Below are 13080 nucleotides of genomic sequence, written 5' to 3'. Positions count from 1 at the left end.
TCTTTTTTATGGCTGCGTAGTATTCCATCGTGTATATGTACCACATTTTTTTAATCCAGTCCTCTTTTGATGGGCAGCATGGTTGTTATCACTCTATAAAAAAGATACCTGCACACATATGTTTATCGCAGCATTGTTCACAATAGCAAGAACCTGTCACCACCTTTTTAACAGGATAGGACTTGCCAGATCTCACACCTCTCACAGTCCCATTGTGTCCTCATCTGTACCTGGGCTCCCTTTCCTCCTTCACCTTGCATTCAGAGAACCTCCCATTATATTCAAGAACCTGCCATTGTGGTTCAGAGGAAAGATAATTCATTGTGGGCCACATGAGATCTCATGGACAGGTAGGTTCGATCTCATGGTTAAGGCCAGGCTCAGTGACTCAGCCTGTAATCCCAGCACATTGGGAGGCCAAGGCGAGTGAATTGCCTGAGCCCATGGGTTCAAGACTAGCCCAGGCAACTTGACAAAACCTCGTCTCTACAATAAATTTTAAAAATTTAAACTTTTTTTAAAAATTAGCTGGGCGTGGTAGCATGCACCTGTAGTTCCAGCTACTTGAAAGGCTGAGGCAGACAGACCACCAGAGTCCAGCAAGTCAACACTGGGGTAGCCGTGAGTCTGCCACTGCACTCCAGCCTGGGAAACAGAGTGAGACTCCAACTTAAAAAAAAAAAATCTTGTGTTGATTGAAGTCTAGGTAGGAGTTTGATGGATAGGAAAAGAGTTTTCAAACTAAATGAAAACAGAGGCATAGAAGGGGAGTGTACCTCCAAAGGAAAGCAAATACCACCAGGCTGAGCTGAGGGTCTGTCCTGAGAAGTGTTGAGAGTAAAGAGTGGAAACTCAAACTCTGAGGGAACCTTGGTTCTGATGAATGGATCGTGCTAACAATGGAGGTCTCCTGGAGGTTACTTGAGATCATGAGTATCAGGAGGAAGGAAGACTGCAGAGGTGATAGACATGAAGGGATAATAAGAAACAAGGTGAGAGACAGTCACACCAGTTGAGAGGCTGGTGTGGAAATCCAGAACTGCGGACTGCAGGGTCTGAGCCTGACTGGAAGCCACAGGAATAGAGAACAGATGTGGGGGGACATTGGGAGGGAAGAACTGCCAGGGCCTGGTGACTGATGGACACAGATAAGAATCCGAGATGCCCAGTTCTGTAGGAGAGGAAAACGTGCTGAATGCAAGATGTCAATGAAGCCTGCACCATCCCTTCCCCAGATCCCCACAAAAGATCTTCTGGAAGCGCCTTCCTTCCTTCACCTTCAGGAAAGGCTCTCACTCAGGCCTTTGTCTTTCAGGAAAAAGATGTGACTCCAGATAAAAACCTGCTAACCAAGGCTCGAGATGCTGCTCTATGGCTAGAGACCTTGTCAGACAGCAGACCTGCCAAACCTTCCTTCTCCACGGCCTCCTCCATTGCTGACTTCTTCCTGGCCCTAACCATCTGCAACTCCGTCATGGTGTCCACAACCACTGAACCCAGGCAGAGAGTAAGGACGGGCGGGGATGGCTGGGAGGGACATAGAGGAGCCAGAGTAAGAGAAGATACATAAATAGACAAACAAACTAGAAAATGAGATATAGGTCAATATGAACTGAATTCCCACTACATATTGGCTGAGGGTGGGGGAAGAGGAGTTAGGGAAGTAGAAAGCAGGATGGGGTGAGGAGGGAAGCCTTGATCAGGGAGTTATGATACTTGAGTCCCAGGCACAGTGTCATCATTTCATCACTGTGAGACCTAGAACAGGTCTCTCACCTTCCCTGGGTCTGTTTCCTCATTCTTTAATAAAAGGGAAAAAGTTTTATATGTGAACTCTCTGTGTAGCTTTCAAACTTTGTCTATGTGTCTGCAGGGTAGATAATAAGAGTTAATAATTACTGAGCACTTGGCTACATGCCAGGCTCTGTGCCAAACACTTCACCTGTAGGATAAAGTAATTGTCACAACCCAACAACCCTATGAGGTATGTCCTTGGATCTGACAAGTAAAGAAATGGTAGCTCAGAGAACTTAAGTAACTTAACAGAGGGTGTATGGTTAATACATGGCAGAGTCATTTGTAATGGTTCCTAATAACGTTGTGTTCATACTGCTCTCTGCTTTTATTTGTGGATCACAAAATAATTAATACTGTATTGATGTTCTTCCCATGGAGATAATGGATGGTCATTCATGTAAAGTTATTCTACACAATCTACTAAAAGTAGATTTGTCTTCAATTTTCCACAAACTTTCAGCAAAGCTTCCTTGTGAGTCACTGATAACAGTTAGATGGTACAACTTGTGTCTTTGAAACCAAAATGAGAAGGTTCACCCAGGCACTCAGCCACAACTCCCCCAACCTTGTTTGGCCCAGATTCCAAATCACCCTGAAAAGTCAGTTCAGCCATTGAAAAATCACCAAGTTATCAAAAGTCTTCACGAAGTTCTTGGAGGCAGGAAGCCTTATCTGCAAAATTAACTCTCTTTGAGAGGGGAAATACCATTTGGGAAGGTTAGCATCTGACTCTCAATTTCCAAGTTAATGGCAAGGATTTAGCTGATAGATCACTTAAGGGCCCTGGTCTCTGGAGTCAGGCAGACCCAGACTTGGGTCCCAGCTCTACTCCCAGCACACTGAGTGATCATGGTCAATTTATTTAACCTCTTTGTGTCTCAGTGTTCTCATCTATAAATTGGGATAATGATAGTATCCCATAGAGTTACTGGGAGGATGAAATGAGATACAAAAATAAAAAAGGTTAGGATAGGGGTTCTGGAAACGTGAACGATCACCTCCTTTTATTTCCTTTGTCCATGCTTAGAGGGGAATGATCAAAAGATAGAGAAAAATGAGCATTGTGAACCCCTAGAATGTCAAGGCTGGAAGAAAACATCTGGCCTAACTCCCTCATTGTATGGGTGGGTAAACTGAGGCCCACAGAGGTCACAGACAGCCCAAGTAGTTCACTTATTACAAAAGTTACCTTCATGTTCTGCATTAGACAGTTTGATATTATTTCCAGCCTTGAGAGTCATGTTCTGCTTTTCTCGTTTGACCACAAGATCACCATCCCACCCTCAAACAAGCCTCTGGGGACATCCCTGGAGAAAATTCAGCAGCTCTTCCAGAGGTTGAAACTATCAAGCCTCAGCCAGTCTTTCTCGTCCACTGCACCCTCTGACACAGACCTGGGGGAGAGTTTGGGGGCCAACATGCCCACCACAGACTCCGACGAGAGAGATGATATGTCTGTGTGCAGCGGAGGCTACTCCACTGACGGCGGCTACAGGAGCAGCACGTGGGACCAGGGGGACATCCTGGGGTCTGGGTCGGCCGCTTCCTTGGAGGAGACACTGGAGTCCCCAGCTCCAGGCCTGGCCGGGCCCGAGGTCTGTTATGAGGCTGAGAGCCCCGACGAGGCGGCCCTGGTGCATGCTGCCCACGCCTACAGCTTCACACTGGTGTCCCGGACACCCGAGCAGGTGACCGTGCGCCTGCCGCAGGGCACCTGCCTTACCTTCAGCCTCCTCTGCACCCTGGGCTTTGACTCCATCAGGAAGAGAATGTCCGTGGTTGTGAGACATCCGTTGACTGGTGAGATCATTGTCTACACAAAGGGCGCAGACTCAGTCATCATGGACCTACTGGAAGACCCAGCCTGTGGTGAGTCCCGCCTCACCAGGGGTCCAGAAAGAGAAGGCTCCATAGTTTAAGAGGCAGTGTGAAATGGTAGTAAGGAGCTCAATTATAGTGTCACCCGGTCCTGCAGGTCTCAACTGGAATACAAGCCTACAAGATGCTCTCTTCAAGATCCTTAAAACACACTGCATTTTATACCCCCTTGACATGGAGAATCACTGTGTGTATTAGCATATTAAAGACTGTATAGTCTTGTAGTGGAGAAACATCTTATCCCAGTTTCTAGTTTTTCAAACTCATTCTAAATTTTCCTGATTATACACACACAATTTTTTATACCAGAACATCCATAAACATACCCTAGGCTGGGTACAGTGGCTCATGCCTATAATCCCAGAGTTTGGGAGGCCTAGACCGGAGAATTTATTGAGACGAGGAGTTTGAGACCAGTCTGGGCAACATAACAAGAGCCATCTCTACAAAATTTAAAATAAATAAATAAATGGGAGGGCAGATTTTAAACACACACACACACATACACACACACACACACACACACACACACACACACACACACACACACACACACACACCTTAGAACTGTGATCCTAACCCTTTGCTTTGGAGAGAAGTCAACTCAACCTAAAAAGAGAAGTGACTTAGGAGCGATGACACAGCTAACGAGTGTTAAATCCCGGGCCTAGGAATCCTGAATTCCAGTTCAGAGCTTGTTGCATGCTGCCAGCATTCTGCATGGGCTTGGGTCACTCTGGGAAGTCTCAGGTGTTCCTCTCTTTCATCCTTTTCCCCAGCCTCCCCCAGATGGATTTTCATAAACTGCAATGAGCCAAAAAAATGTTCCAAAGTCCCTGCCTATCAGTGTCCAATTTTGGAGCAGCATGAATTAGTGTGCAGCCGCTTCCTGATTGCTAACAAGGAGAAGACAGTTATGGGGCTATGATTCTCCCAGGATGGTAGATCCCAGCCAAGCTTTCAGATTGCTCAGGCAGCCCTGTGCCTCCTGCAGTATCAGCTGTGGACCAGGGCCAGGAGGTTCATGGGACCGATTAGTGCTGAGAATGCGAAGGGAGCTAATTAACTGTCTTCATCCCCAGACTCTGGCAGACAAGTGAATCCAGGGCTTCTGAGTCAAGGGAGCCACCACACTATATCCCTGGGCAGCAGCCATCTGTGCTTACCTAGAGATGTTTCTTGATTTGCTCCTCACCTGATTGCAAAATGGATTTGAGATGCTTTCAATAAAAGACTCATACACAGTATTACTATAAGAGTTGAGAAGCAAAACTCTGAGGGAGGTGGGACAAAAGAACCCCAGGTTTAATAATATTTATAATGTTTGAGCATTCAATTTTATGACAAGCTTCCTGGAAGCCTGAGCAAAAAGGGAAACTCAAAGGTGACAGGTAGAAGACAAAGTGGTTTAATCTCAGAAGCTGGTGTCTCTGAAAATAAAATATTATAAATAATGCTCGATAAGACAATGCACAAACGAAGATTGTCCTTAAGGCACTAAGAAAACAGTAGCATCTTAAAAATGAGAAAATAATCTTTTAAAGTATTTTTATATTGTATAAAAACAGGCTTAGAGTAGTATCATGGAAAATCAGAGTTTTGTTAGAGTTCCTTTTACTTATCTCACTGTTAAGAATTATGTTTTTAATTTTGCATTACATACAAACATGGGTAAGATGCACAAATTTTGTTCACTACCAGGACCTCTAAAAATCTCAATTCAGCCCTGGTGCAGAAAGATCCTGAAACCTTTTCCAAGCTCAGCTTTACAAAAGACTGTGATTGATATGTGATGTCTGGGACAGTTGAGATAAAGGAAGTGGTAATGACATCAATCCTGCCCCACACCAGCCAACCTAGACTTAAAATTCTTAGTAAAGAATTAGATAGATAAAAGAACTGGAGTTTCAAAAGAAAAAGACAAATTATTTCTGACAGAAACTTATGTAGAACTTCACAATGGGGACTTGGAGCAGCACAGATATTTTTCACACTAGATTTACAGGAAATGAAAAATCATGATTTTCGTAAGACTATTTTTTGAATAGAAAGAAAGCCCAACTCAGCAAAACCAGTGTGGTGAAGAACTTAGCTAATGAGATCCAGGTTTGTAACTTGGAACCCAATTTGAAACAAGAACTGAGGTAGGTGACTGAGAGAAGGATAGATAGTCTAAGACTTAGAGAACAGTTTTCAGGCAGGGCCAAGCTGACTACAGAAAACACCTTAAGTAACATTAAATATGTAGATTTCTGGTCCCCTAACCTGAGAATCTTGATCACTTGGTAGATTTCCCAGGTGATTCTCACCCCAAACAAGTGTTTAGGAGCACCTACCTTCCTTAAATAGCACTTATTTCAGCCAGGCCTTTGATGAGAAGATGTAGACAGCAGACAATTTAAGGACTCCTGGACTGATCACCTTCCAGGACAATGTGATAGCCAGGAGAGCCCTTCTGTGTTTCTAAGTCAGGCTGTGCAGGAGATACCTTCTCTAAAGCATTTGTAATCGACGGGAAAGGTCTGAGGGTATTGGGGATGGGGATCCTAAAGCATTTGTACATGGCCTCATGGGGCACAATGACTATTTGACAGTGACTGACATTGATGTGGAAAAGAAGCTGAGAAAAATCCGAGCCCGTACCCAAAAGCACCTAGACTTGTATGCAAGAGACGGCCTGCGTACACTCTGCATAGCTAAGAAGGTAAGCATGAATTCCCCCAAATATGCCTTGAACACTAGTACATCACTGAATGGCCAGAACGCTTCTTCTGTCTTTTTCTTTGCTAAAGACCCTTCAAGTTGTTTGTTTTAATATTCTCAAGATTAGCTATTCTGACTCACTATAAAAGCCAATGAATTTGACAACTTTACTGGAGCAGAAATCTGAATGACTGGGTCTCATATCAGTGTGACTTTATCATTCCCTGCTTTTTATTATATATGTAATCGGTAACCCATAACCCATAAAATGAATTTTTAATGCAATGACCTTGCCTTCAAAGGATCTTTTTAAGATGTGCATTATTTGCCTAAATTTAAATTTGGGGAGCTTTTGTGTGTTCATATAAAATTCTAGATTTCTGGTTTCTTTTGAAAGTTTAGAGGATCTGACAAACTGTCTCCATTGTTGAATGGCAGCAATCAGTTTCCCAGGTAGCAGTTAATTCCTTTGACAAGAGATGTTCAGTTGTGTTCTGCAGTTAGCCATAGTCCCTACCACTTCCTGTTACATTGCCCTTCATCCAGGTCTAGTCATGTAGATTTCCTACCAGATTCCCACCTCATGCTCTGTAGTCTTTGACTTTGCAGCCCCTAGAAGAGAGGCAGGCAGTGAGGGCTATGAGTTGGAGAGCAGAGGTAACTAACGAGACACCTAAAAGCTAGCAGGGTTGCTCTGATGGGCATGTATTTCTAAATGACTAGAGATGGTTTCTCCTACATAAATCCTCAGGGTTGTTCATATCTTTTATGGTACTTAGAGATTAAGAGCACACAATTAGGCCGGGTGAGGTGGCTAATGCCTGTATTCTCAGCACTTTGGGAGGCTAAGGTGGAAGGATTGCTTAAGGCCAGAAGTCCAATACCAACCTAGACAACAGAGCAAGACCCATCTGTACAAAAATAAAAATAAATTAGTTGAGCATGGTGGTATGCACCTGTACAGTCCCAGCTACCTGGAAGGCTGAGGCAGGAGGATCACTTGAACCCAGGAGTCTGAGGCTAAAGTAAGTTGATTGTGCCACTGTATTCCAGCCTGGGTAAAGAGTGAGATCCAGTCTCCAATTTAAAAAAAAAAAGAGCACTCACTTTAAAGCCAGACCCCCCCCCTCAGGTGCAAGTCCCAATCTCACCACTTTTAGATGTGTGACCCTGAGCAGGTTTTTTCACTCCTCTGAGTTTCCTCTGTAAAATGGTGCTAATCCTCCCTACCTCACACAGTTGTCATGGAGATCAACAAAGGTAACACACATACAGCACCTGGGACTGTGACCAATGCTCACTACTACTCTGAATTGGAATTACACTCTTACCACCTGCTATTTTCCATTGTAGTTATTTGTGCCTATTTTGCCTCCTCTCAAAGGAAAAGGCCTACCTATGTTCCTTTGGTTTCCCCTCTAATGCCATGTGGAGGGAGTTGAGGAATATTTGATGCTTGAACAAAAGAATTCTTCACTACTGTAAGAGACAGTATGCATGTAATGCCGGCAGAAGGGTCCCAGAGTGCTGTGGGACTCTGAGGGAGGCAGATGTGGTCACTAGCTGGATTCTACCGGCACTTGGTCACATCCGCATTTGTGACACCATACCTGGTGGCTGGTCTACAGGCTATGCACGATCGGGCTGCTGCTTTCCCCTTCAGCCTCTTTCTCAACCTTCTTTCCATCCTTCCACCACCTGATGCATTCCAGGAACAGAAAGAAAGCCTTTGTGCTGTTCTTTTCCATGATTCACCCTTCATTGGATTTTAGCTTGCATGTCGAGGATTTTAGCTTGCCTGTCAAGGAGACCTGAGCATCCAAAAGAAAGCTGCCCCCTCCCCACGGTTATCCCCACCCCATCACACTCCATCATATCACCCTTTTCTGCACAGCACTCCTTGATATGATCTATTCTTTTTTTTTTTTTTGAGTTGGAGTCTCACTCTGTCGCCCAGACTGGAGTGCAGTGGCCGCTCCCGGCCACCGCAGCCTCAACATGCTGGGCTCCGGTGATCCTTCCACCTCAGCTTTCCAAGTAGCCGGAACTACAGGCGTGTGCTACCACGCCCGGCTGATTTTTTGATTTATTGTAGAGATGAGGTCTCGCTGCCCAGGCGGGTCTCGAACCCGTGGGATCAGGCAATCCACTCACCTCAGCCTCCCAAAGGCGCGGGATCACAGGCTGAGCCACCGAGCCCGGCTGATCTATTCTTTTAAGTTATTTACTTGGATAATGATTCTTGCCCTCCATCAGCATGTAAACCCAGACATACAACAACCTTGTCTGTCTAGATCATCTCCAGTGCCCTAATCACAGTAGGGATCAACAGATGTTTGGTGATAATGGAACACATATGGATCAATCTTCATTGATTTATGTATTTAAAAATTCACAGAAAAGAAAGACCCCTCTAATTATGTAATGAAGTTGAAACAGGCCCTCAGGCGGCCCAGCAGGTGAAGAAGGAAAGGGCATTCTCTTGCTGACCCACCCAAGGTTGTTAAGGAGCCTCTTCCTGTCCTGTAGGTCATGAGTGAGGAGGACTTCCGGAGATGGGCCAGTTTCCGGCGTGAGGCTGAGGCGTCCCTCGACAACCGAGATGAGCTTCTAATGGAGACAGCGCAGCATCTGGAGAACCAACTCACCTTGCTTGGTAGCTAAAAATAAGTCATCAATATATGAAAAAAGGAAGGCAGCATGTTGGGAAGGGAGTTCTTGGCTCTGACTCTGACACTGGAACAAATGTGTCTCCATTAGCAGCCTTCCCTGGGGTGCCCTGCCAGGTATTTGGCATCCATGGGCCATGCTGATACCCAACTCAGACTCCACACACAGCTTCCCAGGGATGCCCTGGGAGCATTCCCGCACTACCTGCTGGCAGAAGCCTCTGAATTTGGCTCCTTCTCCAACAGCACACTCCCTGATCCATTCAAACGTTTGCTGAGCACCTACTATGTGCCAAGTAGCATGCTGGGCACTGGGGCTGCCACAGGAGGCAAGAGCCACAGGCTCTGCCATCCCAGAGCTCAGAGTCTAGCAAGGATGCTGGATGATTAAGCAAGGTATTTCACAAAGTGTGATGAGACCTGGACTGGAAGATGAAGATAGGCCAGGTGGGATGGAAGCACAATATAGAAAGTGCCAACCTCACCCAGAGGATTGGGAGGGCCTAAGGAATGCCATTAACTGAAAGGAATATAAGAAGCTGGACAGGCAGAAGGAGAGAACATTCCCAGTGGAGGGAGGAGCCCAATGAAAGCCTGGAGATGGAATCCTAGGCCAGTGGGAGACACAGAGGTCTGCTGTGGCTGGACCACAGAGTCTGGTGAGAGAAATCATGGGAGGAGAGAAAGGTCAGCAGGACTCAGATTACAAAGGACCATATAAATCAGATGCTAAAAGTTTGCAGAGGGCTGGGGGAGGGCAGAGGTGGGGGTGGGCAGGACTAGATCTGTGCTTTACAAACATTGCTCTGGCTGCTGCTGTGTAGACATGAGATTGCTGCCCTGGGGAAAGATGAAAAGAAATTAGTCAAGAGACAGGCTGTGTTTCTGCTGGAAGAAAACATTTCCAAGGGGCGAAGCTTTATTGATCAGGATTAATGTCTTCCTACCTGGAGACCAAGATCTAGGTAAGGCAAATCTCTAACTGCATGCACTGGCCATGTGGCAGAAAACCTCCTTTTATCCTGGTGGACCACGCTGACCTGGGATGAAGACCAAGGTCTAGCCCTGCAGTGACCTTGCTGTGTGCCTAGGGATGTTTTCCTCCACCTCTCTGATCTTGGCGTTTCCTCTGGATAATGTATATGCACCAAGCTACCCAGCCAGGCAGGTGTCCTAGGGAAAAGCCCCAAGATCGCTGTAAGGCATTAGTGGCTTTATATATAAGAGAAGATTTAGTAGGGTGGTTGGCAAGATGGGGGAGAGAATGAGTTCCCCACCTCCTTCAGTCTTTTGTTTCCTATGTCTTGGCTGCGGAGGCCTTTGCTGCCTTATGTGGTCCCTTTAAAGCGGGACATAGGAATTATTTTAGCAAGAACCGGAGAGTGGCCAGGTCACTCTATGCACCACATGAGGCCACACAAAAGTCTTCCCATTCAGGCACCTGAGCCCTTCTAGCCTCCCCAGGGCATCTCTTGTTTCAGGCAGCACCCTGTTCTCTATGAAGTGTGCATCCACTGCTTCTGCAGGAAGAGACGACACTTGTCAGGACCTGTCGGCTTCCCCTGGCTGGGAAAGGCTTTCACAACCTTCCTGTTTCATTTTCTCTTTCACACAAATAAATGTGTTTTTCTTCCTTTCCCCTTCACTCTGCCTCATCATGATATAAATCATCTCCAGAATCACACCTTCCAGACTAACCCTTGAAGGGGAAGTTGAGGCTCAAGCCATCGCTTGTGAGGGGATTGTTTACCTGTGTGTCTGGACCTGAAATGCAAAACAGGCACATTTGGGGATAAAGAGGCTGTTGGAAAAAAGCGAACTGGGCTGAGAAGAGATTTCATCCTGCCACCGATAAACTGGCATGCCATTAAAAACCTGCATTGCCTTCACACTAAGTCTCAAAATATGAAATGATCTTTTCAATATGCATCCAATGTTCTGCTGTGCCAACCTATTATCACTCTGGATTATTAAAAGAAACAAAATGCCTTGCTCCTGCCCAGAGTGAAATAGGCAGCCATTAGTCTGAGGTCTGAAATGAATCTCAATTAAAATGCAGATTTATTTTTGCTTAATCACTTAGCAACTATTCAATATTTGGGTATATATTCATTAGGGTTGGTGCAAAGCTTGAGATCATTCGAAAATTATGGAATCTGCATGTTTAATTCCCTTCAAGAACATCATCAGAAATGCGAGTCCCTATCAACTCTGCTGTGATCAGTTGCAGAGCAAAGATTTTTGTTGCCCCACTTGTCTCCATGCCTGCTGATACCACACAGGCACAGTCCACTGCTGGCTCTCCTCCACATACCCATCCAGCCTCCTAAGGAAACGCTAGCCCTGAATCTCATCCTGCTTCTCTAATCTGCTATCTAGAATGATCTTCTCAAAAGCCAAAACTTATTCTGTCCCTCCCCAGCTTAAACCCTTAAATAGCTTCTTCTGCTACCAAATTTGTTGCCAATCTTTTAAGGCTCTGACAAGGCTCTGCATGATCAAGCAGCGCTGACCTCCCTCCCAGACCTCATCTCTTATGCTACTCTGCCTCCCTTTCTGGACCTTCTTCTACTCAAACCTCTGGACCCTCACACATGCTTATCGCTCTACCTAGAATTTCCTCCCTCGCCACCTCCTTGCTCTACCTTCCAGGTCTGAGCTTAAATGGCACTTACTCAGCAAGGTCCACCCTGACCTTCTAGGTGAAACTTGAGTCGCCTGGTATATATTCACACAGCACCCTGACCTTCTCTCATCATGAAGCTTAGTTATACATCTTTATTCAATGACTGTAGAGTTCTGAGAGTGTAGAGACTAGCTCTGTCTAGTTCACTATTATGTCCTGAGTGCCTAGTACAGTCTAGCACAGAAATGATACCTGATAAATATTGCCTGGCTCCATGGGGCTTTGTGGAAATTTAAAAGCTACTCTTTTATCATAAATGCGAGCCCTGGTGTCTTTGATCACTCCAGGAGCCACTGGGATTGAAGATCGGCTGCAGGAAGGAGTTCCAGACACAATCGCTGCTCTGCGGGAGGCGGGGATCCAGCTCTGGGTCTTGACTGGAGATAAGCAGGAGACCGCCGTCAATATCGCCTATTCCTGCAGACTCTTAGATCAGACTGACACTGTCTACTCCATCAATACAGAGAGTCAGGTGAGGCCAAGTAGGGAGCAGATGACCCACATTGGCAGTTCCTTGACCAACAGGAGACAAGCTTATGGGTAGAACTTGGGTAAACTGAGGAAGCACCTCACCCCAACATATCACTGAATCTTGGAGTTTGGAGGGTCCTGGAAGTCATCCCACCCAATATCCTCCATCTCATCCCCACACATAGTAGACTGGTCTCTTTTATATGATTTCCGGCACTACTTATTGGAAAGTTTTACCTCTCCCAAATTCTTCCTTTGGGCCAATCTTCCCATTTCACAGATGAGGAAACTGAAGACCACTAAGTTATTTGCCTAGGTTCATTCTGCTATTTCCTGATGACAAAACTAAGACTAGAACTCTGCTCTCCTGGCAGACTAGTGCACTTTACATTTGACCACACTGTTTGCTCATGGAAACTCATGGTCAATTTTTTACTACTTAAGATTAACTCATCCATTGAAAAAGTTGCAATTAAATTGAAATTATTCTGAGTTTAAAATGTCAGCATGAATTTATATATCAAATTGGTCTGTCACAGAGTAGAAGCCTGAAGGGAATCATACACAAGGCCACTATGTTTGGATGGGCCAGGAGAGTCTCCGGAAGAATGAAGCAAGTACTAAAACAAACCAGAATGGGTTGCAGGTGGCAGGGAGTGGGGTTTGGAGAGAAGACTGTGGAAAGTCTCAAGAAACATATTCAAAGCTATAGTTCAACTTTGTAGTTAGAAGGAAATATCTGTTTTCACAATGCAAACTGCAGAAAGTGAAGTTCCTAAGGAATAGTCAGCCACACTCCACCTTTAATTCAGTCAATAACAATTTTTGTAATACTATCCAGGGCCCTCCAATATGGTGCCTGAATTCTTGACCCTG

General features: G+C 45.4%; 1 protein-coding gene across 1 annotated transcript in view; it reads left to right on the top strand.

Moving 5' to 3' along the window:
* Positions 1-13080, top strand: part of ATP10B (ATPase phospholipid transporting 10B (putative)) — a 117487-nt gene that overhangs the window by 66122 nt on the left and 38285 nt on the right. Inside the window, exons 10-14 of the mRNA XM_008067245.2 lie at positions 1316-1507; positions 3066-3666; positions 6270-6379; positions 8908-9034; positions 12021-12205. Coding sequence (XP_008065436.1) covers positions 1316-1507; positions 3066-3666; positions 6270-6379; positions 8908-9034; positions 12021-12205 — 1215 coding nt within the window. The remainder of the gene's footprint in view (positions 1-1315; positions 1508-3065; positions 3667-6269; positions 6380-8907; positions 9035-12020; positions 12206-13080) is intronic.

This window comes from Carlito syrichta, unplaced genomic scaffold (genome assembly GCF_000164805.1).
Source record: "Carlito syrichta isolate Samal-C Ts95f unplaced genomic scaffold, Tarsius_syrichta-2.0.1 Scaffold309435, whole genome shotgun sequence".
Lineage (NCBI taxonomy): Eukaryota > Metazoa > Chordata > Mammalia > Primates > Tarsiidae > Carlito > Carlito syrichta.
This window is presented reverse-complemented; position numbering and strand designations above follow the sequence as displayed.